Raw genomic sequence first — 26,823 nt, forward strand, 5'->3', positions numbered from 1 at the left:
GGGGGGCCCTGCATAAGTTTAACTTCACGAGACTAGTGGAGCAAATGGAGGAGGAGTTTAAGAGGTGGGATGTGCTGCCACTCTCCCTGGCGGGTAGGGTACAGTCAGTTAAAATGACGGTGCTCCTGAGATTTTTGTTCCTGTTCCGGTGCCTCCCCATTCTGATCCCCAAGGCCTTCTTCAGGCAGGTTAACACGAGCACCGGGGTGCTCATATGGGGTTTGTGTGGGCGAGAAGACCCCGAGGGTGAGAAGGGTGTTCCTGGGGCGGTGAGGGATAGGGGGGGCTGGCGCTGCCTAACCGCTGTGGGTATTATTGGGCCGCCAACGTGGTGATGGTGCGTAAGTGGATGATGGAGGGGGAGGGAGCGGCATGGAAGAGGCTGGAGATGGCATCCTGTGTGGGCACGAGCCTGGAGGCCCTGGTGATGGCGCCGCTGCCGCTTCCTCCAACGAGGTATACCACGAGCCCAGTGGTGGCGGCTACCCTCAAAATTTGGGGGCAATGGAGACGTCACAGGGGGGAGGTGGGGGCCTCGGTGTGGTCTCCGATACGGGGGAACCATCCCGGGGAGGATGGACGGAGGGTTCCTGAGCTGGCACAGGGCAAGTATTAGAAGGATGGGGGACCTGTTTGTGGACGGGAAGTTCACGAGCCTGGGCTGGAGGAGAAGTTTGGGCTCCCCCTGGGGAACACCTTCAGATATATGCAGGTAAGGGCGTTTGTTCGGCGGCAGGTGGTGGAGTTCCCACTGTTGCCACCACGCAGGGTCCAAAACAGGGTGCTGTCGGGGGTGTGGGTTGGAGAGGGGAGGATCTCGGCAACGTATCAGGTGATGGAGGAGGAGGAGGAGGCCTCGGTGGAGGAGCTAAAGGGTAAGTGGGAGGAGTTGGGTGAGGAGATTGACGAGGGGGCGTGGGCGGATGCCCTGGGGAGAGGGAACTCTTCCTCCTCTTGCGCGAGGCTCATCCTCATACAATTTAAGGTGCTGCATAGGGGTCACATGACCGAGGCAAGGATAAGCCGGTTCTTTGGGTGCAAGGACAGGTGTGTTAGGTGCTCAGGGAGCCCAGCAAACCACACCCACATGTTCTGACCCACAGTAAACATCTTAACAACTATCAACACCAATAAATCCCCAAAGAATACAGTACTCTATGGATAATCCTTAATAAATTCCCAAACAACATCCGGAAGACAAAAGACCCTTTTTAACACAGAGATCAGGTTTAAATTCTCTACTGAGAGCAGTTATCACTTTGAATTCACCAAATGATCTAGAGATTCATTAGATTGCAGAGAGATCAAAATTACACCTTTTTTGGCTGGCTGCAGCTCCAACACTAAAAACGAAACTAAAAATCACAGACACACAAGCTTTTCCTCAAAGCGAAACTAAAAAGCAGAGCCAGAGCTCAGCTCCACCCTCACTCTGACATCACTGCAGCCATTTGAGCAGACAAACATTTCTTAAAGTTACATTCCCATGACAATGGTTTGGTACGAGGGAGTTTTGTGAGGAGGTGACAAAAATGATTGACAAGGGAAAGGCTGTGGATGTTGTCCACATGGACTTTAGTAAAGCATTTGACAAGGTCCCTCATGGCAGGCTGGTGCAAAAGATCAAATCACATGGTCGCATGAGGCCGCATCTCGGGGCAGCACACGGACAGGGTGGCACGGCTGTGCATGTGCCACCGACAAGTGAACCGGGGTCCTCTGGCCCCAGAGGGCACAAATCAGGGGGCATCAACTGCCACAGGCGAGGTAAGCAGCTGGCTGCCTCCACCTCAGATGTGCATCCTGGGGAGACACCGAGACGTGGTGGGAGATCTAGGAGGGCAAAGCACATTGAGAATCACTGACAGCACCGGGGGTGTGAGGGGTGGGTGTGGAGGGGGCGGCAAGGGCTGGGTGTGGAGGGTGGGGGTTGTGGGGGGGAGCGGCACCATCGGGAGAGTGGAGATCTGTATTGAACAATAGACACCCTTGTGCACAACCAGTAGGAAGCCTCTGTCACTTTCTTCCGCAATGCATCACCACTTGCACGTGATGGGTTTGAGCGAGCACTCAGCAGACAAGCAGGAGTCAGACTATGTCATAGATTGAGGAGAACCAGCACTCAGCTCTCTGCGTATTATCAACATCCCCCCTGCCCTCGACAGTGACTCGCTGACAGTGCCGACGCAATCCCCAGCACCCTGGAGTAATGTGACACACCCCTGGAAGGTGGGAAATGGGGATGGTAGGTGGGTACGATTGCAATGACAGACCAGGCCACGTCCTAAGTGAAGAAGGCACGTATGAGGGCCTCCCTGACCCCCCAGGCTTGCCGGACCCTCACTGCTGCCGCCTGTCCTGCAGCCTCTCGACGGGCTGCAGGTTCCTACCCGGCCTTGTCCTCTGGCTCCTGCAGGGCTGGCGCCTCATCATCCTTGTCCTCCTCGTCCTCACCCCCTCCAATGACATGGCCACATGTTCCTAGTCACCAACCTCCAGCGTCTCGCCCTGCTGCTACGTGAGGTTGTGGTGGACACAGCAGACCACAACAAAGCGGGTGACCCTCCGGGCGATGTACTGGAGTGCACCACCGGAGAGGTCGAGACGTCGGAACCGCATCTTGAGGAGTCCGATGCGCCGCCCAATGACAGCCTGGGTGGCTGTATGGGCCTGGTTGTACCGGGTTTCTGCTTCGGCACCCGTACTGGCGTCATTAGCTAGGTCCTGATCCACCAAGAGTTGTCCGCCCATCCTGGGGTGGTCCTCGAAGAGGGCAGGGATGACAGACTGCCCCAGGATGTAGCTGTCATGCACATTCCCCAGGAGGAGGGCACACACGTGCATCATCTTCTTCTGGTGGTCGTACATGTTCAGGTAGTGGAACTGTTAACATAGGGCACCACCAGAGCGCAGGTGTGGCATCTGGACCTGGGACATCCCAGCGGTGGCGGAGAAACCTGTTGTCTGGGCATCGTGCTGAGCCTGGTCCATGTCAAAGACAATGTAAGTCTTCTGCCCGGGCATACAGGGCAGATGCTCCTGTAGGTGTGGCTTGTGAGATAAAACACAGGTCCCCATTCGAGCCCTGGAATGATCCCGTGGCGTAAACGTTCCGAGCTGCAGTGACCTTGACGGCCATCGGGAGCGGGTATCCTCCCCCGTCCTCCACGTGGTGCCAAGTCTGCGATGACATTGCACAGGTGTCGCACCATCTCATTGCTGAGGCGGAGCCTCCTGCGACATGCGCTGTCCATCATTTGTTCGAATGACCAGCGGCGCTTGTGCACTCTGGGCCGTCATGGGACTCCCCCTCTGGGTCCCTCCCTGGCCAGATGAGCAGCCAGGTACACAGGGTGGGACGGGGCCCGGCACAGGGCCATTGCCTCGAGCTGCTGCTGTCGCCTTCTCCGGCATCTGGCCACATTGCGTAGCACCAGCACCACTAGGGCAACCTGTGTCCAACATCCCTGTCCATTGCCTTCAATATCTGTAAAGTATTGGGAGAGGGTGTTAGACTGACAGACAGCAGTGGCTCCAACCCCAGGACCCTCCATTCCCCCACTAATCCTCGCAACCGCCCCCCCCCCCAACGCACGCACATAAGGCCGCAGCAGGCCCCCCTCACTGGACCCCAGACTCTGTATCCCAGACACCGCTCACAACTTCAATTGGACCGGGCGCTGGTCCCCTCCCCATGGAACTCACCCACCCTCCGGCCGTGAACATGTCCCCCGGAGGCATGGTAGCACAGCGGTTAGCACAGTTGCGTCACAGCTCCAGGGTCCCAGGTTTGATTCCTGGCTTGGGTCACTGTCTGTGCATTTTCCCCATGTCTGCGTGGGATTCCTCCGGGTGCTCCGGTTTCCTCCCACAGTCTAAAGATGTGCAGGTTAGGTGGATTGGCCATGATAAATTGCCCTTCGTGTCCAAAAAGGTTAGCTGGGGTTACTGGGTTACGGGGATAGGGTGGAGGCGTGGTGATTAAGTAAGGTGCTCTTTCCAAGGGCCGGTGCAGACTCAATGGGGCGAATGGCCTCCTTCTGCACTGTAAATGCTATGAGGTGTGTCCCATCCCCTGGGTGTTCGGATGTTGGATGCTGCGTGTGTGGTGTTGCCTCCCGCAGTGTTCTGGTACACTGTCCGGGCATCGCGGTCGGAGTGTGATGCTAGGCACTGACTCCCACATGCGACGTAGCCCGTCCACCCGTGGGAATGTGCTCACTTAACCACGATTACCAATTCCCTAGAAGCTATAACCTTCAGCTGCACGGTCAGAGGCCTCGGCAGTCAGTGGGGGTTATGGGTGGTCGTTGGGGTAAACGGGTAGGGACAAGGGTTACACCGGACGGGTATATACAATCCAGGGTTGGCATGGTGGTGCCACAAGCAGTTGCCCCCTAAGCTTCCCCCCCCACCCTCCCATGGCAGCCCAGCCCTTCGGAGGGTCCCCCAACTCCTGCCAAGCACAGGAGCAGCAAGCCCAGTGCCCCCAGGCTCTTTGCCTGTGAGCAAAGATGGCTACTCAACTCCTCAGCTCTCCACAGAAGCCCTTCTGCCAGGTTCAAGTTTTTCAAAAGGAGCACTATCCGGCGCCAGCATGATCGCTTGCTGGGGAGGCCGCTGAATGACGGGTGGCTGTTGGATAAGGGGTGGCTGTTGTTTATTGTACAGAAATGGGGCTTAAGTGGTGACAATTGGTTCCTCGCCACTTTACAGCGAGCTCCTGATTTTGCCAAGGGAGTGGGCCGGTTGCATCTCAAACTGTTTGGCGCATGGCGCGGATCTCGTTTTGGCCACTTCTGCTATTCACCGACCTCATTTCGCTTGAGCGAGTGCGTAACGAGGCTGGAAGATTGCGCCCTATACATTTTTGTAGCCTACTTTTGTCCTCTTCACAACTTACTTTCTCACCTATCCTTATGTCATCAGCAAGTTTAGCAACCATCCCTTCATCAAGTCATTTATATAAATTATAAAAAGTTGATGTCCCAGCACAGATCCCAGTGTCACACCACTCATCACATCCTGCCAACCTGAAAAAGACCCATTTATACCGACTCTGTTTCCTGTTAGACTGCCCACCTTCGTATCCTTGCCAATGTTACCCCCTATACCATAGAGTCAGAGGTCTACTGCACTGAAAAGGCCCTTCAGCCCATCGTGTCTGTGCCAGTCAAAAACAACCACCTAACTATTCTTATCCTATTTTCCAGTACCTGGCCCACAGCCTTGTATGTCTTGACATCACAAATGCACATCTGAATACTTCTTAAATATTATGAGGGGCTCGACCACCATTCTTTCAGGCAGCGAGTTTCAAAGTCCCACCACCTTTTGGGTGAAAATATTGTTCCTCACATCCCCTCTAAACATCCTGCCCCCTACCTTAAATCTATGCCCAGGTCATTGATCCCTCCACAAAGGGGAAAACTTTCTTCCTATCTACTCTATCTATGCACCTCATAATTTTCTACACCTCAATCATGCCTTAGTCTCCTCTGCTCCAAAGAAAACAACCCCAGTCTATCCAATCTCTCTTCATAACTAAAATTCTCCAGCTCAGGAAACATCCTGTCAAATCCCCTCTGCACCCTCTTCAGTGCCATCACATCCCTCCGGCAATGTGGATTCCAGACTGCACATAATACTTTAGCTGTGGCCTAACCAACATTTTATACAGTTCTAGCATAACGTCCCTGGTCTTAAACTCTATGCCTCAGCTAATAAACGTTAAGTGCACCATATACCTTCTTACCTACCTACTACTGTACCTACCTACCCTGTTACCTTAAGGGACCAGTATACATGCATGCCAAAGTCTTCCCAATTTACTCAGCATCACTTTTCTGGTGACTTAAGTTTCCCGAGTTCCTCCCTCTCTTCCATTTCCTGATTTACAGCTGCTTCTGCAATGTTACTTATATCCTCTAGAGAGAGACGGATTCAAAATGCCTGTTTAATTCATTTGCCATCTCCTTGCTTTCCATTATCAATTCTCCAGACTCACTTTCTGTAGGACCAACGCTCACTTTGTTAACTAGTTTCTTTTTAAAATATTTATAGGAACACCTACTGTCTTTATATTTATGGCTAGCTTTCTCTCGTACTCTAATTTTTCCCGCCTTATTAATCATCCTTTGCTGTTCCTTATAGTCTGCCTAATCTTCGAACCTTCCACCTCTTGCACAATTATATGCTTTTTCTTTTAAGTTTGATACTATCTTTAGTCTTTCCAGTTAGCCACAGATGGTGTGTCTGTCCCGTGGCATTTTTCTTGCTCGTTGGAATGTATCTTTTCTGCGCATTCCGAAACCCACGAAAGCATGGGGAGAATGTGCAAACTCCACACGGACAGTGACCCAGAGCCGGGATCGAACCTGGGACCTCGGTGCCATGAGGCAGTAGTGCTAACCACTGCGCCATCATGCTGCCCCTGTTGGGGTCTGACTTGACCTGAATTGGAGAGTCGTGTCCAATTCTGGTTACTACACTTTCGGAAGATGAAGGTGCAGAAACAAATTGCAGAATCACAAATTCTTACAACACAGAAAAAGGCGATCTGGCCCATTGTGAGTGCACCGGCTATTTTGTTTGATGGATCACCAGAATTTATGTTAAAACGTACAAAGGTCTTTGAGAGTAACGCAAGAAAGAAAAGTGATACTACACACACGGGATCAGCAAAGGCAGTGTGGCCTGTGCTGGTGTGCATATGCACAAACTCAGTCATTCCTCCCTCGTTACTTACAGTCACCATGTACAAGTACAAAGGCCACAAAAAGGAAGCAATATAAAGACATAAATATTCAGCTTTTTACTTGCAACTTGGAAGCTGGAGGAGGTCCAATTATCCACACTAGAAATCTGGGGAATGTATTTTCTGAAAATAGTTTTAATATTCTACAACAAAGATTTTTTTTAAACTTTAGAGATAGAACGATGTGCGAGTTCTTAAAAAGGTGTCAGGGAATTACTAATAGTGAGCTTCCGATATGTAGGAATCCAGGAGACACAGTCTGGAAGGTTAACTTTGTTTATTTATAACTCAAAGGTGAACTCACTACCGTGACGTACAACAATAGAGCTCCAACCCGGGACTACCAGATTAGCTGGTCCTGGTTTGAGCTAGCATTTAAAGGGCTGAGTTAACGAGACCCAGCTGGCGGGCCTCCGTCCGTTACCGCAGAAACTCATAAGAGTCCCACAGGCAGATCTATTGTTGATCCCCCATTCCTCGTGGGGGTTATCACTAGTTAAGATTATCCAGGTTTAGCTGCTAAAAACACCTCAACAGAATTGAAAAAGGACAATATTATTTTGGATAAATTTATTTTTGATATTGAACATGGATTTTCTATAACAATCCAAAAGCCAAAATGAGCCAGCTCCGGCTTTCAAAAAAGGAAGCCGCCTGATTCAACACAACCAAGACCACCAGAAACAATGAGAAGGGGGGAAAATAAATCGTCTTTGTGTGTTTTAATATATCTGGTGCTCTGGGCTAAAACTGCTGTTTTTAAAAAAATATTCCCTTTTACCTCCTGCCCCAAATCAACTGTATTCCAACAAACACGCTTGAAGGCCGGCTCAGAAGAGTGGGATGATTTTGATGGACATTATTCCAACATTGGGACACATATGAATAACAAACCATTGAATGCCATCAAGCCACAAGACTCACAAATGTCAGCAGGTTTTTGAAACTTGTGCCCACTACCTGGCGATTTGGGAAGATTTTACATTCAATTCTTTTTTTAAAAAACAGATTTTATTAATTTTATGTTGGGCAAAGTGTACAGCATGACTGCAGCTGACGAACAGACTGCACGCTGCAGATGTGCTCAGTGCACCAGTGATGCACATTCCTGGCACGGGTAAACTGACCAGTGGTGCAATTCCCTCCAATGCTGTTTATTCCATCATCTAACATTACATAGGTTACCTGGTGGTGGGTATGAGAAGAGAGCGGAGCTGTCAATTGGTGACCGTGACAATATTCTTACTTTAAACTGCGAATATGAAATCTATGGGAATGGTTCCAGATATGAGGGACGTCAGTTTTGTGGATCAGTTGGAAGAGCTGGGACTATTCTCCTTTAAGAGATGGTGAAGAGATTTGATAGAGTTATACAAAATCACAAGGGACCTATGAGAAAATAGAGGAGAAACTGCTCCCGTTGGTGGAAGGGCTGATAACCAGAGGAGACTGATTTAAAGTGAATGGATAAAGAAATGACAGTGACAGGAGGAAAAATCCTTTTCAATGCAGTGGTTAGATTCTGGAATGCACTGCCTGAGGGTGTGGTGGAGTCAGATTCAATCATGGCTTTCAAAAGGGGGAACTAGGGGAAAAGACAAGGGGAGCGGCAGGAGCAGAGATCTGCTTATAGAAAACCGGCACCGACTGGATGGGCCAAATGTTCGCCCTCTGTACTTTAACTATTCTCTGATTCTATGTTAGACATCAACCCACCTGGTCATATTGCTGCTGCTGTTGCTTTGAAGAATCACAGTGGCCTGGCCTACTTCAACTCCTTTAACTGGGAAAACTGTTGAATTCACAGAGTGAGAAGGCAATGTAACCTGTTAGAAAAAATATTAAATTAATATTTCCAATGTGCAAAAGGATCAACATGAAGGGATCATTTGGAAGGGTGAGTGGTGTGGTGGGCACCAGGTACAGCTTATTGTAAAGTAACAAGCACAGTAACTAAAGAACCATGGGGGCAGCACAGTGGTAAGCACTGCTGCCTCACAGCGCCAGGGACCCGGGTTCAATTCCAGCCTTGGGTGACTGTGTGCGTGTGGAGTTTGCAAGTTTTCCCCGTGTCTGTGTGGGTTTCCTCCGGGTGCTCCGGTTTCCTCCCACAGTCCAAAGGTGTGCAGGTTAGGTGGATTGGCCATACTAAATTGGGCCTTAGTGTCCAAAGATGTACAGATTAGGTGGGGTGGCGGGGGTGGGGGAGTAGGCCTAGGTAGGATGCTGTTTTGGAGGGTCTGTGCAGACTTGAGTCGAATGGCCTCCTTTTGCACTGTGGGGATTATATGGATTATTCTATGGATTGTATACAATTAGATCTATCGCGCCCTTTGGAGACCACATGAGATATTCACAAAGCAATGCATCAAATTGTGGTCACATGGGCACCTGAAGCCAAGTAACAAGCAACTTGTCTCTTGCGGCGGCTGCAGGATGGCAGCGGCTGCAGCGTGGGGATGATGTTGAGGTGTACCAGTCTGGTGAACTAGACAGAATTTATTTCTCTTTTGAAAATCCCTTGGGGAAGAAACCAACTAAATTGTCACAAATGCAAAATTAAACAGTGTTTGAAGATTGTATTGTTACTTACATATTCAGGCAGGTCAACCACTGAAGTCTGTTTGGATGAAAATGTCACATTGAACGTGACAACTAGAATTTCCTGCAGGGGTATACTGAGGGAAAAACAGATCAGAAAGTTTTTATTCACAACTGTACAAATAATTGTTAACTGTATCATCCAAACAACAACAGCAGCAGCAATATGGCCAGGAGGCTGGATGGCTAATGTAGAGTCAAAGGATAACTGACTCATGGAAAGTGAGCATTCGGACCATCCAGCCAGCTTTCTGTAGGAAATAGCTGTCTAAATAACCACGGGCTGGATTCTCTGTCTCTGAGACTAAATGTTGGCACCGAGGCAGGATTCGTGGACTTTCATGACAGCAAAACTGCTGCCCAACCTGAACCGATTCAGCAACTGTTGAGATGCTAGCTCCAGCGCCACATGGAACATAATCAATTCCAATGAAAAATGGTGCGGAATTCGCCAGTTCCGTGATTGACACTCGGGAGGCTGACAAGCTGCAGCTGCATTTACACATTACAATCCCCACACACACTCATTCCAACCAACAAAATGGCACTGTTTGTGCTAGAGCACGCCCTTACAGCGGATAGGTCGGCTGGCGGCACCAGAGGGCACCTAGAGGGGGTGTCCGGGTTTGGGGGGGGGGGGGACGACGACACCTTGACAACTGGTGGCCCTATGTTCACAGTGGGTTGTTAGCGGTGTGCGCAGCTGCATATCTGCCTTTCCAGCTGCGTCAATGGTCACTTGCTCTTTATAAAACAAGTTCTCATTTAGTGTAGTTCCTGAAATATGTGGGCGGGTTTCTCCGTTGTCTGACGGCTGTCCACCCGACCCCACAGCCCACCTCCTGGCCACCCATCGTCGCTACTCCCCTTGCCCAGGCAGAAGCCCCCCTGGCCAATGGCACAACTGGCAGCAAACCCTGGCGATGATGGACACTTTCCGTACCCCCTCTCTTCTCCCTCAGCAGCTACGATGCCGGTTTCAAGATTTTTTAAAAGCACAAGTGAACTGTGGCGTCAGGAACTCGGGCCATCAAGGGTGGAGAATCACGGACGCCCCGGAAAATACCGGGTCAGGCCACCTAATGATATGCAAAGAGTGTTTATTGTACGTACGTTCCGGAACACATTGACATCGCTGTCAAGGTGATGGAGAATTGCAATTTGGAGTCAAATCGTCACCCGCCGCGATTTTGGCGTCGGAATCTACTCTCCACCCAATCGCATTTCTGGATTCTGCAGTCAGCCAACAGAGAATCCCGTCCACATATTTTAGGAACCATAATAAATAAGAACTTGTTTTATACAGAGCATGTGACATCCTCAGGATATCCAAATACATAATTCAGTTGATTGATTATCTCCAAAGTGCAGTCACTTTTGTAGGATACAAAATTGCAACAGCAATTTATTTACAGAAAGGAGCCACAAACAGAAATGCGATAAATTGGCATGTAATTTTTATTTCGATGTTTATTGAGGGTTTCAGGTTAAATACCCACTATTGGTTAGATACAGTTAAAATATAGATTAGCCATGATTTAACAGAATGCTGGAACAGGCTCAAGGGGCAGAAGGGCCTACTCCTGTACTTATGGTCTTCCTTCTTCCTGAGATGTAACAAGCCCTGCACTGCTGCCTTATAGTGCCATGAACCCGGGTTCAATTCCCGCCTTGGGTGACTGCCTGTGTGGAGTTTGCATATTCTCTCAGTGTCTGCATGGGTTTCCACCGGGTTCTCCGGTTTCCTCCCACATCCAAAAATGTGCAGGTTAGGCGGATTGGCCATGCTAACTTGCCCCTTAGAGTCCAAAAGGTTAGGTGGGGTTACTGGATTATGGGGATAGGATGGAGTCATGGACGAGGGTACTCTTTCTAAGGACCAATGCAGTCTCGATAGGCCGAATGGCCCCCCTCTGCACTGTAAATTCTATGATTCTACGATTCTATAACGTGAACAACTCAATCACAAATCACCTGGCCACATATCAGGTTCAACTGAACCGACCTTGGAGCAATGCTGATGTTCCGAACATCACCGATTTGCAGGTCAACATGTTCCGGTGCCTTCAGTGTCACAGCAATTTCTGAAGACAGACAGAAACAAGGGATTAACTTCTACTCCGTGTAACAATAAATAGGAAGCAGAGTATTAGAAATACATTCATGTTGTGTAAATGTTAAAGGACTAAAGCTACATAGCAGCAAACAGAAAAAGGCAGCACGTGAACAATCAGTGAGTCCACCCTATGAGTCGCTGCATTGCACAGATTGAGAAGACTCCCAGGCTCAAATACTGGTTCATATGGATTTAGCTCGTATGCATTTAGTAGATTTTTACTCCCTCAATCAGCCCTGTGGCCACGGTTCAGTCACTTTCTTGAACTCCCACTGACACAGCCCTCAGAAAATCCATGTACTCATCTGAAATCCCATAGTCCCTAGTGGGCCAATGTTCATTTTTTTAAATAAGCAGAAAGTAAGGTTTGATTTAAACAGTTTATGATCTCTTTCCTGTCTTATGAACACGACAAAGTCATTCGGTCCCTCAGCCCTCGCCACCATTCAACTAGCATAAGTGATTTTCAACCTCAATGCCATCGTCCCGTGCTATCCCCATCGCGACATTGATCCATTTGGGCAATCTTATGACGCGGTTGAAGAAATGCTCTTGCAGATTTCTGATGCTTTTGTTGCTGGTGTGGTGAGTGCTGCATGTAACTGGCTCGTCACCATGAGTTAAACACACAGGAAGTCAAGGATGCTCAACTGCCCCTTCTGCACCAGTGGAATATGTAGATGCCAGGATTTGGTTCCAGTAAGATTGAACCGCATAGGGAGGGCCTGCAGAACTCCTGGACGGAGAATGGCACCGATACGTGGAACACACTGGACAAATTTTTCTATGACATAGTTCTGGACATGATAACACATTCTCAGGTTTATCCTCCATTTCTGTTGAGGAACCTGCGAGGGTTTGTTTTGTTTTTGAATGAGCTGGTATAGCTGTGTATTGGTACCAATATGGGATGGTGAGGTTTCCTTGTTGTTTAATGGTTAGTGTGATATGTGGAATATTATGTAGTTGAGTTTCAAATCTTTGTTACTGTTGACTGTTTATAAACAAAGCATTCCCCATATTCCTGGATATAGAACAGTACAGCACAGAACAGGCCCTTCGGCCCTCGATGTTGTGCCGAGCTTTGTCTGAAACCAAGATCAAGCTATCCCACTCCCTGTCATTCTGGTGTGCTCCATGTGCCTATCCAATAACCTTTTGAAAGTTCCTAAAGTGTCCAACTCCACTATCACAGCAGGCAGTCCATTCCACACCCTAACCACTCTCTGAGTAAAGAACCTACCTCGGATCTTTAATATCTAGAAATCCATTATTTATCTGTTGTGAATATACACAATGACTGAGCCTCCAAAGCCACCTTCAGTGAAGAAATTTCCCATCATCTCAATCCTAAATGGCCTACCTCTTATTCTGAGACTGTGCCCTTTTCTCTCCCAACCAGGGGAAAACATCCTTCCTGCATTTACCCTCTCCCACCTGGAAAATTTGCATATGTTTCAAAATTCTTAATTTCTAAATTCTAGGGATCCAGGCAGAGTCTCCTCAGTTTCTCCTCATAGGACAATCCGGCCATCGCAGAAATCAGTCTGGTGAACCATCATCCCTCTATGGCAAATGTTACAGGAGGGAGTTAATCTAAACAGCAGCAATTCTCCCTCTTTCCAATGTCTGAAACAGAATGGTATTTTAGTTGCTACCCCCTTTATTTCCCAACCCCTCAGCTTTGGTGTAATCCAATTTTCTATTAATAACTCCAGGGCAAACTCGAGAGAGGATGAACGCAAAGGGTTAGTTTATTTGCGCACACTCAAACCCTAGAAGGGTTACGTTTCCTCCTTTGCATTCATACAGTAAAAGAGGAATAGAGAAAGGAGATTTACAGTGCGGAGACCACAGAGAAAAGAAAAGAAATATTGTTTCCCGTGGGTACAAAGTCCAGAATCAGAGGTATTCCGTCATGGCGGTCAGAGAGTTGAAACCCGATTCTGGATAATTCACTTTTCTGGTGTTGCTGACTTCACGCAATGAAATAGGCATGCAGAGATCAATCAGTGCTCTAGGCGCTATGCATAATTTCCAATAGAAAGTGTAGCTGGGGTCAGGTATTCAATCTGGACAGAGCTCTTTTTCTGTGATACTGATAATTACATGGTAAAATGGCAGACTGAGTTTCCAGTTCAGGAAGGCAATATAATTGGTTCCACAAACTAGAGGCCCATGTCACATGACTCCCACCCACAGCATTTTAGGAATGTGTATTCCTCATCTGGGTACCCAACATGGTTAAATTTCAAACCATTAAGATTTGAAAGGAAGGTTGTGAAGCCCTTTATCCAAGCAGTATTGACAGGCAGAGGGATCTGGGTATAGAGGTCCACAGGTCACTGAAAATGGCAACGCAGGTGGAGAAGGTAGTAAAGGCATACATAAGAACATAAGAACTAGGAGCAGGAGTAGACCATCTGGCCCCTCGAGCCTGCTCCGCCATTCAATGAGATCATGGCTGATCTTTTGTGGACTCAGCTCCACTTTCCAGCCCGAACACATAACCCTTAATTCCTTTATTCTTCAAAAAACTATCTTTATCTTAAAAACATTTAATGAAGGAGCCTCAACTGCTCCACTGGGCAAGGAATTCCATAGATTCACAACCCTTTGGGTGAAGAAGTTCATCCTAAGCTCAGTTCTAAATCTACTTCCCCTTATTTTGAGGCTATGCCCTCTAGTTCTGCTTTCACCCGCCAGTGGAAACAATCTGCCCACATCTATCCTATCTATTCCCTTAATAATTTTATATGTTTCTATAAGATCCCCCGCATCCTTCTAAATTCCAACAAGTACGGTCCCAGTCTACTCAACCTCTCCTTGTAATCCAACCCCTTTAGCTCTGGGATTAACCTAGTGAATCTCCTCTGCACACCCTCCAGTGCCAGTATGTCCTTTCTCAGGTAAGGAGACCAAAACTGAACACAATACTCCAGGTGTGGCCTCACTAACACCTTATACAATTGCAGCATAACCTCCCTAGTCTTAAACTCCATCCCTCTAGCAATTAAGGAAGAAACTCCATTTACCTTCTTAATCACCTGCTGCACCTGTAAACCAACTTTTTGTGACTCGTGCACTAGCACACCCAGGTCTCTCTGCACAGCAGCATGTTTTATCATTTAAATAATAATCCCTTTTGCTGTTATTCCTACCAAAATGGATAACCTCACATTTGTCAAGGTTGTTTTCCATCTGCCAGACCCTAGCCCATTCACGTAACCAAACCAAATCCCTCTGCAGACTTCCGGTATCCTCTGCACTTTTTGCTTTACCACTCATCTTCGTGTCGTCTGCAAACTTGGACACATTGCACTTGGTCGCCCAACACCAAATCATCTATGTAAATTGTGAACAATTGTGGACCCAACACTGATCCGAGGGACACCACTAGCTACTGATTGCCAACCAGAGAAACACTCATTAATCCCCACTCTTGGCTTTCTGTTAATTAACCAATCCTCTATCCATGCTACTATTTTACCCTTAATGCCATGCATCTTTATCTTATGCAGCAACCTTTTGTGTGGCACCTTGTCAAAGGCTTTCTGGAAATCCAGATATACCACATCCATTGGCTCCCCGTTATCTACCGCACTGGTAATGTCCTCAAACAATTCCATTAAATTAGTTAGGCACGACCTGTCCTTTATGAACTCATGCTGTATCTGCCCAATGGGACAATTTCCATCCAGATGCCTCACTATTTCTTCCTTGATGATAGATTCCAGCATCTTCCCTACTACCGAAGTTGAGCTAACTGGAATAATTGCTCGCTTTCTGCCTACCTCCTTTTTTAAACAGTGGTGTCACATTTGCTCATTTCCACTCCGCTGGGACCACCCGAGTCTAGTGAATTTTGGTAAATTATCACGAGTGCATTTGCAATTTCCCTAGCCATCTCTTTTAACACTCTGGGGTGCATTCCATCAGGGCCAGGAGACTTGTCTACCTTTAGCCCCATTAGCTTGCTCATCACTACCTCCTTGGTGATATCAATCCTCTCAAGGTCCTCACCTGTCATAGCCTCATTTCCATCAGTCACTGGCATGTTATTTGTGTCTTCCACTGTGAAGACCTACCCAAAAAACCTGTTCAGTTCCTCAGCCATTTCCTCATCTCCCATTATTAAATCTCCCTTCTCATCCTCTAAAGGACCAATATTTACCTTAGCCACTCTTTTTTGTTTTATACAGCATGCTTGCCTTCATCGGACAAGGCATTGAGTATAAAAATTGGCAAGTCATGCTGCAGCTGTATAGAAACTTAGTTAGGCCACAGTTGGAATATAGTGTTCAATCCTGGTCGTCACACTACCAGAAGGATGTGGAGGCTTTGTAGAGGGTACAGTAGAGGTTTACCAGGATGTTGCCTGGTATGAAGGGCATTAACTACGAGGAGAGGTTGGATAAACCCGGTTTGTTCTCACTGGAATGATGGAGGTTGAGGGGCGACTGGGTAGAAGTCGACAAAATTGAGGGGCATGGACAGAGTGGATAGTCATAAGTTTTTTCCCCCCCAGAGTGGAAGAGTCAATTACCAGGAGACATAGGTTTCAGGTGAGAAGGGCAAAGTTTAGAGGAGATGTGCGTGGGAAGTTTTTTTACACAGTGGGTGCCTGGAACTCACTGCCGGAGGTGGTGGTTGAAGTACGATAGTAACATTTAAGGGACATCTTGACAAATACATGAACAGTATGGGAATAAAGGGATAAGGGCCCCAGAAGTGTAAAAGGTTTTAGGTTAGAAGGGCAGCATGGTCGGCGCAGGCTTGGAGGACAAAGGTCCTGTTCCTATGCTGTATTTTTCTTTGTTCAGACAAGTAGATTCCAGTTGGCCAACCCGAGTTATGAAATGCACTTGGCCTTTGTATAGCTCCCTTGAATTTGGTCTATGCATACACATTAATGTGTCTTTGGTGATAACGAGGCACACATTTCCTTGATATTGTCATGTGGTTCCTTTTGTTCAAGGGTCACAGAAAGATTCAGCCACCTGAAAGGCTTTTTGTCCAGTTAAAAAAATTGAAACAGCCATGAGGTTATCTATATCTCTTTTCTAAAAATATAGTTTTGAAGTCTCAGTCCGCGCACACAAGTAGATCCTTCTTTGGGTAAGGAGACCAAAACTGTACACAATACTCCAGGTGCAGTCTCACCAAAGCTCTATATGACTACAACATGGTTGGGCCAAATGGCCTATTTGTATGTTGTATATTCTTGGTAACACTTACCAGCTTTTAGTGCATGACTGAACAAACAGCAGATGGAGAGTATTAGTGAGAGCTTCATGTTTCAGTTTTAAACCTGGGTGGGGAGGAAATGAGAACATGAGTAATTAATCACCCTGGAGCAAGTGCAGCAGCTTGGAACTTTTAGCTCATTTGAACTGTTCACTTCAAATAAAACCCCGATGTGGTCAGAGAGTGATTATCTAGAATTGATTTGTTACAAATGCCACAGATGTGGAAAGCTCTTGTATCTTCTAGTGCTTGGGTTGATATATTGATTAGTATTTTTGAGTTTAACTGCGTACCTATCTATTAAACAAGAATATTCCACCAGTTTGCCCCATTTAATTAAATCATCAACCTATATATAACTTTAACTATCTAACTCGCCTTCCATATCCCTTCATAATCCAACACTATAAAAATTTATCAATCCTGTTCTGAAATATTAAAACAGGAACAAAAGAGGAGCTGGACAATCAGCCGACTGAGCAAGTTCCATAGAAACATGGAAAATAGTGGGTCTGTTAGCTCAGTTAGCTGAGCAGCTGGTTTGTGATGCGGAGTGACGCCAGCAGGGTGTGGTGACCCTCAGGTTAAGGGTCAGGGCAAGTGTTAGGGGTATGTAAAAATTGTCAAAAAATTCTCACGGCACTTCACGAAAAAGGGACAACTTGCTGCCGCTAGGCTGCAAGCCCACAGGCTCGCAACATCTGCACACGGAGTGCCCACCAAAAATTATTTGCATCTTTTTGGAGAAGTGGTTAAAATTGCATCATTTCCATCTAATTTTTAGGGTCGGGTTTAGGGTTAGGGTAAGTGTTAGGGGTTTGTAAAAATTGTCAAAACCCTCAGGTCACTCAATTTGTCCAAATCACCAGAAAGAAGTGTCCTCACCACTCACCACGTTTTGTGTCATCAGCAAACTTGGAAATGATACTTTTGGTTTTCTCATCCAAATCATTGACATACATTGTGAATAACTGGGACCAAAGCACTGATCCCTGCAGGACCCCACTAGCCACTGCCTACCACTTGGTAAAAGACCCATTTATTTCTATTTGGTTTCCTGTCCACTAACCAATTCTCAACCCATGCCAATATATTACCCCTAATCCCACATGCGAATTAATTTTGCACACAAACCTCTTTGTCAAAAGCTTTCTGAAAATCCAAATACACCACATCCACTGGTTCTCCCTTTTTTATTCTACTAGTCACATTCTCAAAAAACTCCAGCATGCTTGGTAAACATGATTCCCTTTCAAAAATCCATGTTGACTTTGTCTAATGCCCTATTTTCAAAGTGTCCTATTACTGTATCCTTTGTTATCAACTCCAGCATTTTCCCTACTACTGGTGTTAGGCTAACTGGTCTGTAATTCCTGTGTTCTCCTTTTTAAATTTGGGTTACATTTGCGCCCCCTCCAATCTGCTGTGAGTGTTACAGAGTATACAGAACTTTGTAAGATGTCAATAGCCATCAACTATTTCCATGGCTACCTCCTTTGGTACCCTGGGATGTAGATTATCAGGCCCTGGCGATTGGCAGCTTTCAATGCCATTAAATTCTCTTCAATTCCTCCCTCTTATTAGATCCTTGATTTCCCAGCATTTCTGAGAAGTTGTGTTTTCCTGTGTGAAGGCAGAACTAAAGTAGTTGTTTAATTGCTCTGCCATTTCCTTGCTCTCGAGAAATTGATCCATTTTGGACTGTAACATGTGTCTTCACTAATTTTTTTTTCACATACTTACAGAAGCCTTTACAGTCCACTTTTACATTACTTGATAGCTTACCTTCATACTCTATTTTTCCCCTCTCAGTCAATCTCTTGTTGAATTCTAAATTGTTCCCAATCCTCAGGCTTGCTACTTTTTATAGCAACATTCTGATGCATAATTGGATGTAATACTATCCTTAATTCTTTTGTAAGCCACTTTTCTTGTGTTTTGCGCCAGGAAGTAATGTATAACTCTTGCAATGCATACATTTGTTCCTTAAATATTAGCCATCCCACACCATTCAACAAAATCACAGCCGTTCTGCACCCCTATGCGATTTACCCACTGACGTCCCATTTACCTTCATTGTTCCAGTCAACAAAAAAACAAACTGTTTTAAAATTATTGGAAAACCATTAATTTATTTCAGCACCCGAGTTGCAAATCTCTACCACCGTTTGCAAGAGGATGTTTTCCCCAATATCGTCGGCCCGGGGCTCTCGCCCACCACTGCAAGCACCCCAATAATCCCGATTTGGAGTCACTCTCTCTCTCTGATCAGAGGTCACCTGGTTCAGGTGTCTCTCGGCAACCCCTGACAGGGGTTTCATTTTGTACCTGTTTAGGGGTCACAAAGCATCCTACCCAGCTGTGTCTCACCCCGACTTTTAGGGTCTCTCTTTCTCTCCCTGGCCATTGGATCTCTCTCCCTGGCTGTGGGTGACGCTCTCTCGCTCCCTGGCTGTGGGGGTTTCTCTCTATTCTCCCCTCACCCCCTCCCAGCTATGAGGGTCCTTCTTGGACTTGACCCTTAACCCTGTGCAGCTGGATCCTCGACTTCCTCTCCAACAGACAGCAATCTGTCAGGGAAGGCAACAACACCTCCTCCACAATAGCCCTCAACACCGGGGCCCCGTAAGGATGTGTGCTCAGCCCTCTACTGTACTCCCTGTACACACGACTGTGTGGCAAGATTTAACTCCAACTCAATCTATAAGCTTGCAGATGATATGACTGTGGTGGGTCGCAACTCAAACGACGACGAATCAGACTACAGGAGGGAGATAAATCACTTGGTTGCATGCTGTACCGAAAACCTCTCTCTAAATGTTGGAAAGACCAAGCAACTGATCATCAATTTCAGGAAGTGCAGCACGACACACACTTCCGTCTGCAGCAATGGCTCCAAAGTGGAGATGGTCGATAGCTTTAAGTTCCTGGGGGTCACCATCACCAACAGTCTGTCCTGGTCCACTCACATTGATGCAACAGTCAAGAAAGCCCAACAACGTCTCTACTTCCTACGGAAGCTAAGAAATTGGCATGTCTGCATCGACTCTCACAAACTTCTACAGATGTGCGATAGAGCGCATCCTATCTGGCTGCATTACAGCTTGGTATGGCAACTGCTCGGTCCAAGATTGCAAAAAACTGCAGACTGTGGTGAACTCAGCCCAACGCATCACACAAACTTGCCACCCCCACATTGATTCTGTATACACCTCTCGCTGCCTCAGGAAGGCAGACAGCAATATCAGAGACCCCTCACACCCAAGCATTGCCTTCATCCAGACCCTTCCATTAGGCTGAAGGTACAAAAGTCTGAAGACTCACACATCGAAACAGCTTCTTCACAGCTACAAGACTCCTCAACAACTCCCCCTTGGACTGATCTGTTCCCTGTAGGAACACTATTCACGACGCCCTATGCTGCTCTTGCTCATGTATTTGCTTTGTTTGACCCCTTGTTCCACACTGTAACCAATCACTGTTTTGGTGATGTACCATTTGTCAATGGACTCTGTTGATTATTCTTGTGTCTACTATGTACGTACTGTGTACGTTCCTCGGCCGCAGAAAAATACTATTCACTGTACTTCGGTACATGTGACAATAAATCAAATCAAAATCCAAAAATCAAATCTACCTCTCTCTCTCCCACTGGGGTCTCTCTCCCTCTCCCTCTGGGGTCTCTCTCTCTGGCTCCTGGGGTGTCTCTCCCTCTCCCTCTGGGGGTCTCACTCTCTCTCTGGCTCCTGGGGTCTCTCTCCCTCTCCCTCTGGGGTCTCTCTCTCTCTGGCTCCGGGGGTCTCTCTCTCTCTGGCTCCGGGGGTCTCTCTCCCTCTCCCTCTGGGGTCTCTCTCCCTCTGGCTCTGGGGGTCTCTCTCTCTCTGGTTCTGGGGGTCTCTCTCTCTCTGGCTCTGGCTCCGGGGGTCTCTCTCTCTCTGGCTCTGGCTCCGGGGGTCTCGCTCTCTCTGGCTCTGGCTCCGGGGGTCTCGCTCTCTCTGGCTCTGGCTCCGGGGGTCTCGCTCTCTCTGGCTCCGGGGGTCTCTCTCTGGCTCCGGGGGTCGGTCTCTCTCTCTCTCTCTCTGGCTCCGGGGGTCGGTCTCTCTCTCTCTGGCTCCGGGGGTCTCTCTCTCTCTCTCTCTCTCTGGGGGTCTCTCTCTCTCTGGCTCTGGGGGTCTCTCTCTCTCTCTGGCTCTGGGGGTCTGTCTCTCTCTCTCTCTCTCTCTCTGGCTCCGGGGGTCTGTCTCTCTCTCTGGCTCCGAGGGTCTCTCTCTCTCTCTCTCTCTCTGGGGGTCTCTCTCTCTCTGGCTCCGGGGGTCGGTCTCTCTCTCTCTCTCTCTCTCTGGCTCCGGGGGTCGGTCGGTCTCTCTCTCTCTGGCTCCGGGGGTCTCTCTCTCTCTGGCTCCGGGGGTCTCTCTCTCTCTGGCTCCGGGGGTCTCTCTCCCTCTCCCTCTGGGGTCTCTCTCTCTCTGGCTCCGGGGGTCTCTCTCTCTCTGGCTCCGGGGGTCTCTCTCTCTCTGGCTCCGGGGGTCTCTCTCTCTCTGGCTCCGGGGGTCTCTCTCTCTCTGGCTCCGGGGGTCTCTCTCTCTCTGGCTCCGGGGGTCTCTCTCTCTCTGGCTCCGGGGGTCTCTCTCTCTCTGGCTCCGGGGGTCTCTCTCTCTCTGGCTCCGGGGGTCTCTCTCTCTCTGGCTCCGGGGGTCTCTCTCCCTCTCCCTCTGGGGTCTCTCTCTCTCTGGCTCTGGGGGTCTCTCTCTCTCTGGTTCTGGGGGTCTCTCTCTCTCTGGCTCTGGGGGTCTCTCTCTCTCTGGCTCTGGCTCCGGGGGTCTCTCTCTCTCTGGCTCTGGCTCCGGGGGTCTCTCTCTCTCTGGCTCTGGCTCCGGGGGTCTCGCTCTCTCTGGCTCTGGCTCCGGGGGTCTCGCTCTCTCTGGCTCCGGGGGTCTGTCTCTCTCTCTCTCTGGCTCCGAGGGTCTCTCTCTCTCTCTCTGGCTCCGGGGGTCGGTCTCTCTCTCTCTCTCTCTGGCTCCGGGGGTCTCTCTCTCTCTGGCTCCGGGGGTCTCTCTCTCTCTGGCTCCGGGGGTCTCTCTCTCTCGGCCTCTGCCGGTCACCCGCTCGGCCTCTGCCGGTCACCCGCTCGGCCTCTGCCGGTCACCCGCTCGGCCTCTGCCGGTCACCCGCTCGGCCTCTGCCGGTCACCCGCTCGGCCTCTGCCGGTCACCCGCTCGGCCTCTGCCGGTCACCCGCTCGGCCTCTGCCGGTCACCCGCTCGGCCTCTGCCGGTCACCCGCTCGGCCTCTGCCGGTCACCCGCTCGGCCTCTGCCGGTCACCCGCTCGGCCTCTGCCGGTCACCCGCTCGGCCTCTGGGGTGTCTCTCTCTCTCTCTGGGTTACTCTCTCTCTCTCTCTGTCTCGGGGGATGTCTCTGTCCCGGTTGGGGAGGGGGTGTCTGTCTCTGTCCCGGGGGGGGGGGGAGGGGTCTCTCTGTCTCTGTCCCGGGGGGGGGAGGGGTCTCTCTGTCTCTGTCCCGGGGGGGGGGGGGGGGGGGGAGGGGGTCTCTCTGTCTCTGTCCCGGGGGGGGGGGGTATCTCTGTCTGTCGTGGGGGGGCGGGTGGGGGGGGGGGGGGGTGGGGGGGGGGGAGGGGCCGGGGGGGGGGGGGGGGGGGGGGGGGGGGGGGGGGGGGGGGGTCTCTGTCCCCGGGGGGGGGGGTCTCTGCCCCAGGGGGGGGGGGCGGGGTCTCTGTACCGGGGAGGGGGGGTGTCTCTGTCCCGGGGGGGGGGGGGTGTCACTGTCCCGGGGGAGTGTCTCTGTCTCGGGGGGGGGGGTCTCTGTCTCTGTCCCGGTCGGGGGGGGGGTCTCTCTGTCTCTGTCCCGGGGGGGGGGGGGGGGGAGGGGGTGTCTCTCTGTCTCTGTCCCGGGGGGGGTCTCTGTCTCGGGGGGGGGGGGTCTCTGTCTCTGTCCCGGGGGGGGGGGTCTCTGTCTCTGTCCCAGGGGGGGGGTCTCTCTGTCCCAGGGGGGGGGTCTCTCTGTCCCGGGGGGGGGGGGTCTCTCTGTCCCGGGGGGGGGGGGTCTCTCTGTCTCTGTCCCGGGGGAGGGTCTCTGTCTCTGTCCCGGGGAGGGGGGGGGGGGGAAAGAAGGGGGGGTCTCTGTCTCGGTTGGGGCGGGGGTCTCCGTCTCTGTACCGGGGGGGGGGGTGTCTCTCTATCTCTGTCCCGGGGGGGGGGGGGGGGGGTGTCTCTGTCCCGGGGGGGGGGGGGGTGTCTGTCCCGGGGGGGGGGGGGGTCTCTGTCCCGGGGGGGGGGTCTCTGTCCCGGGGGGGGGGGTCTCTGTCCCGGGGGGGGGGGGTCTCTGTCCCGGGGGGGGGGGGGGTCTCTGTCCCTGTCCGGGGGGGTCTCTGTCCCGGGGGGGGGGGGTGGGGGGGTCTCTGTCCCGGGGGGGGGGGGGGTGGCGGGGTCTCTGTCTCTGTCCCGGTTGGGGCGGGGGGGGGGGTCTCTGTCCCGGGGGGGGGGGTCTCTGTCGCGGGGGGGGGGGGGGGTCTCTGACCCGGGGGGGGGGGGGGGGGGTTCTCTGTCCCGGGGGGGGGGGGGGTCTATGTCCCGGGGGGGGTGGGGGGAGGGGGGTCTCTGTCCTTGTCCGGGGGGGGGGTCTCTGTCTCTCTGGGGGTGGCGGGGTCTCTGTCTCTGTCCCGGTTGGGGCGGGGGGGGGGGGTCTCTGTCTCTGTCTCGGGGGGGTATGTCTCTCGCTCGCTCTCCTCATACAAACCTTCGCTGAAAGATTTTTCCAGTTGCACTCAAACTGACGCCGGGTCCACTCGAGTCGCCAATTCGGTCACATGATCCGGTCAGGTGATCCTAGGATTGTTTCCTTGGGCGGAGCCAGAGACTGATTGGCTAAGTCAGTGATTGACAGTGGGCGGGGCGTGGGCCAGAGAGTGACAGTGGGCGGGCCTGAGCCAGTGAGTGACAGTGGGCGGGCCTGAGCCAGTGAGTGACAGTGGGCGGGCCTGAGCCAGTGAGTGACAGTGGGCGGGTCTGAGCCAGTGAGTGGTAGTAGGTGGAGCCTGAGCCAGTGATTGACAGTGGGTGGGCCTGAGTCAGTGATTGACAGTGGGTGGAACCTGGGCCATTGATTGACAGTGGGCGGGCCTGAGCCAGTGAATGTCAGTGGGTGGAGCCTGAGCCAGTGAGTGACAGTGGGCGAGGCGTAAGAAGGTGATTGACAGTGGGCGGGCCTGAACCAGTGATTGACAGTGGGCGGGCCTGAGCCAGTGAGTGACTTGGGCGGGCCTGAGCCAGTGAGTGGTAGTAGGTGGAGCCTGGTCCAGTGATTGACAGTGGGTGGGGCGTGAGCCAGTGATTTGAGCTGAGCCAGTGATTGACAATGGGTGGAGCCTGAGCCAGTGATTGAGTGGGTGGAGCCTGGGCCATTGATTGACAGTGGGCGGGCCTGAGCCAGTGAATGACAGTGGGCGGGCCTGAGTCAGTGATTGACAGTGGGTGGAACCTGGGCCATTGATTGACAGTGGGCGGGCCTGAGCCAGTGATTGACAGTGGGCGGGTCTCAGCCAGTGATTGCCAGTGGGCGAGCCTGAGCCAGTGATTGACAGTGGGTGGATCCTGAGTCAGTGATTGACAGTGGGTGGATCCTGAGCCAGTGATTGACAGTGGGTGGAGCCTGAGCCAGTGATAGACTGTGGGTGGGGCCTGAGCCAGTGATAGACTGTGGGTGGAGCCTGAGCCAGTGATAGACAGTGGATGGAGCCTGAGCCAGTGAATGACAGTGGGCGGGCCTGAGTCAGTGATTGACAGTGGGTGAAACCTGAGCCAGTGATTGACAGTGGGTGGAGCCTGAGCCAGTGATAGACTGTGGGTGGGGCCTGAGCCAGTGATAGACTGTGGGTGGAGCCTGAGCCAGTGATAGACAGTGGATGGAGCCTGAGCCAGTGAATGACAGTGGGCGGGCCTGAGTCAGTGATTGACAGTGGGTGGAACCTGGGCCATTGATTGACAGTGGGCGGGCCTGAGCCAGTGAATGTCAGTGGGTGGAGCCTGAGCCAGTGAGTGACAGTGGGCGAGGTGTAAGAAGGTGATTGACAGTGGGCGGGCCTGAACCGGTGATTGACAGTGGGCGGGCCTGAGCCAGTGAGTGGTAGTAGGTGGAGCCTGGGCCAGTGATTGACAGTGGGTGGGGCGTGAGCCAGTGATTTGAGCTGAGCCAGTGATTGACAATGGGTGGAGCCTGAGCCAGTGATTGAGTGGGTGGAGCCTGGGCCATTGATTGACAGTGGGCGGGCCTGAGCCAGTGAATGACAGTGGGCGGGCCTGAGTCAGTGATTGACAGTGGGTGGAACCTGGGCCATTGATTGACAGTGGGCGGGCCTGAGCCAGTGATTGCCAGTGGGCGAGCCTGAGCCAGTGATTGACAGCGGGTGGAGCCTGAGTCAGTGATTGACAGTGGGTGGATCCTGAGTCAGTGATTGACAGTAGTTGGAACCTGAGCCAGTGATTGACAGTGGGTGAAACCTGAGCCAGTGATTGACAGTGGGTGGAGCCTGAGCCAGTGATAGACTGTGGGTGGGGCCTGAGCCAGTGATAGACTGTGGGTGGAGCCTGAGCCAGTGATAGACAGTGGATGGAGCCTGAGCCAGTGATTGACAGTGGGTGAAACCTGAGCCAGTGATTGACAGTGGGTGAAACCTGAGCCAGTGATTGACAGTGGATGGAGCCTGAACCAGTGATTGACAGTGGGTGGAACCTGTTGGTAGGATTTCGCAGGCCTGGCTTGACACAATTCACACCTCTTTAACCTGGGGTTACCCCATCTCTGGATCTGTAAAGATTTAATCACCTGCTAATGCTCGCATTCCAAGCATTGTCTGGCATCTTTGAATCTGTCTATATATATGTTTCTGGAACATACCTCTTCATTCACCTAAGGAGCAGCGCTCCGAACGCTAGTGACATCGAAACAAACCTGTTGGACTTTAACCTGGTGTTGTAAAACTTCTTACTGTGCTCACCCCAGTCCAACACCGGCATCTCCACATTGTAGCACCAGGGTTCAATTCCAGCCTTGTCTGAGTAGTCTGCACGTTCTCCCCACATCTGCATGGGTTTCCTCCAGGTGCTCTGGTTTCCTCCCAGTCAAAAGATGTGCAGGTTGGATGGATTGGCCATGCTAAATTTCCCCTTAACGTAGTGTGCGGGTAAAGTAGGGTTACAGGGAGAGGGCGGGAGCCTGTTTAGAGAGCTCTTTCAGGTCAGTGCAGACCCGATAGGCCGAATGCCTATTTGCACTGTAGTGATTCTATTATTCTACACTCTAATTGTGTTCTCCAGCACTTGGTACTCTCTGCTCTTGTGTTTCAAGTGCTCATCTAAATGCTTTGTAAAGGTCCCCACTTTCAGGCAGTGCCCCAGATCCCCACCACCCTCTGGGTGGAGTCGTTTTCCCTCAATGCCCCTGTCCCTTATTGATCCCTCTGCTAAGGGGAGTTTATTCCTATCTAGCATGTCTGTCCATCATAATTTTATATACCTCAATCGGGTACCCCCAACTTTCTCAACTCCAAGGAGAAACACCCCAGCCTCTCTCCAACCCAGGCCCATCCTGGTGAATCTCCACTGCACCCCCTCTAATGCAACAACATCCTTCCGATAGAATCATTGAATCTCATTAATTAGATAAGCAGCTAGCTGATTGGTTGGTGAGCTTGACAGTTTGTTTTTCACTAAACTGGGGTGATAGTTTAAACTAGTATTACGTGCTGCATAGGATTTGTAGCTTGTCTAGTTAAATTACTTGTTACAACTATAAATTATCCTTGAACACTTCTAAATATTAAACCCTATTTGGTGAAACAAAACACAACAAGATGGTAGGGCAGGTGATGTGTTGCAGCTGTAGTATGTGAGAGTTGGTAGTCACCAGTGTGATCCACAGCAACCACAGCTGCAGTAAGTGTCTGCACCTCAAGGCATTTCAGCTTAGAGTTGATGAGCTGGAGTATGAACTTTGAAAGATGTTGTGGATCAAGGAGGAGGAAAGGAAGTCACACCCCGTAATTTCTGTACATCAGATTGTGTCTGTTGTCAGGGTCAGGAAGGTGTG

The 26,823-nt window shown here is 50.6% G+C and overlaps 1 protein-coding gene across 1 annotated transcript in view; it reads right to left on the bottom strand.

The window, feature by feature from the left end:
- LOC140395306 (cystinosin-like) overlaps positions 1-23,571 on the bottom strand; it is a 71,136-nt gene extending 47,565 nt beyond the window's left edge. Inside the window, exons 1-5 of the mRNA XM_072482907.1 lie at positions 23,476-23,571; positions 16,713-16,785; positions 11,364-11,442; positions 9,351-9,435; positions 8,474-8,583 (exon numbers count right to left, since the gene is read on the bottom strand). Coding sequence (XP_072339008.1) covers positions 8,474-8,583; positions 9,351-9,435; positions 11,364-11,442; positions 16,713-16,770 — 332 coding nt within the window. The 5' untranslated portion in view covers positions 16,771-16,785; positions 23,476-23,571. The remainder of the gene's footprint in view (positions 1-8,473; positions 8,584-9,350; positions 9,436-11,363; positions 11,443-16,712; positions 16,786-23,475) is intronic.
- Positions 23,572-26,823: the final 3,252 nt, after the last annotated feature.

The sequence above is a fragment of the Scyliorhinus torazame genome, chromosome 18 (assembly GCF_047496885.1).
Source record: "Scyliorhinus torazame isolate Kashiwa2021f chromosome 18, sScyTor2.1, whole genome shotgun sequence".
Lineage (NCBI taxonomy): Eukaryota > Metazoa > Chordata > Chondrichthyes > Carcharhiniformes > Scyliorhinidae > Scyliorhinus > Scyliorhinus torazame.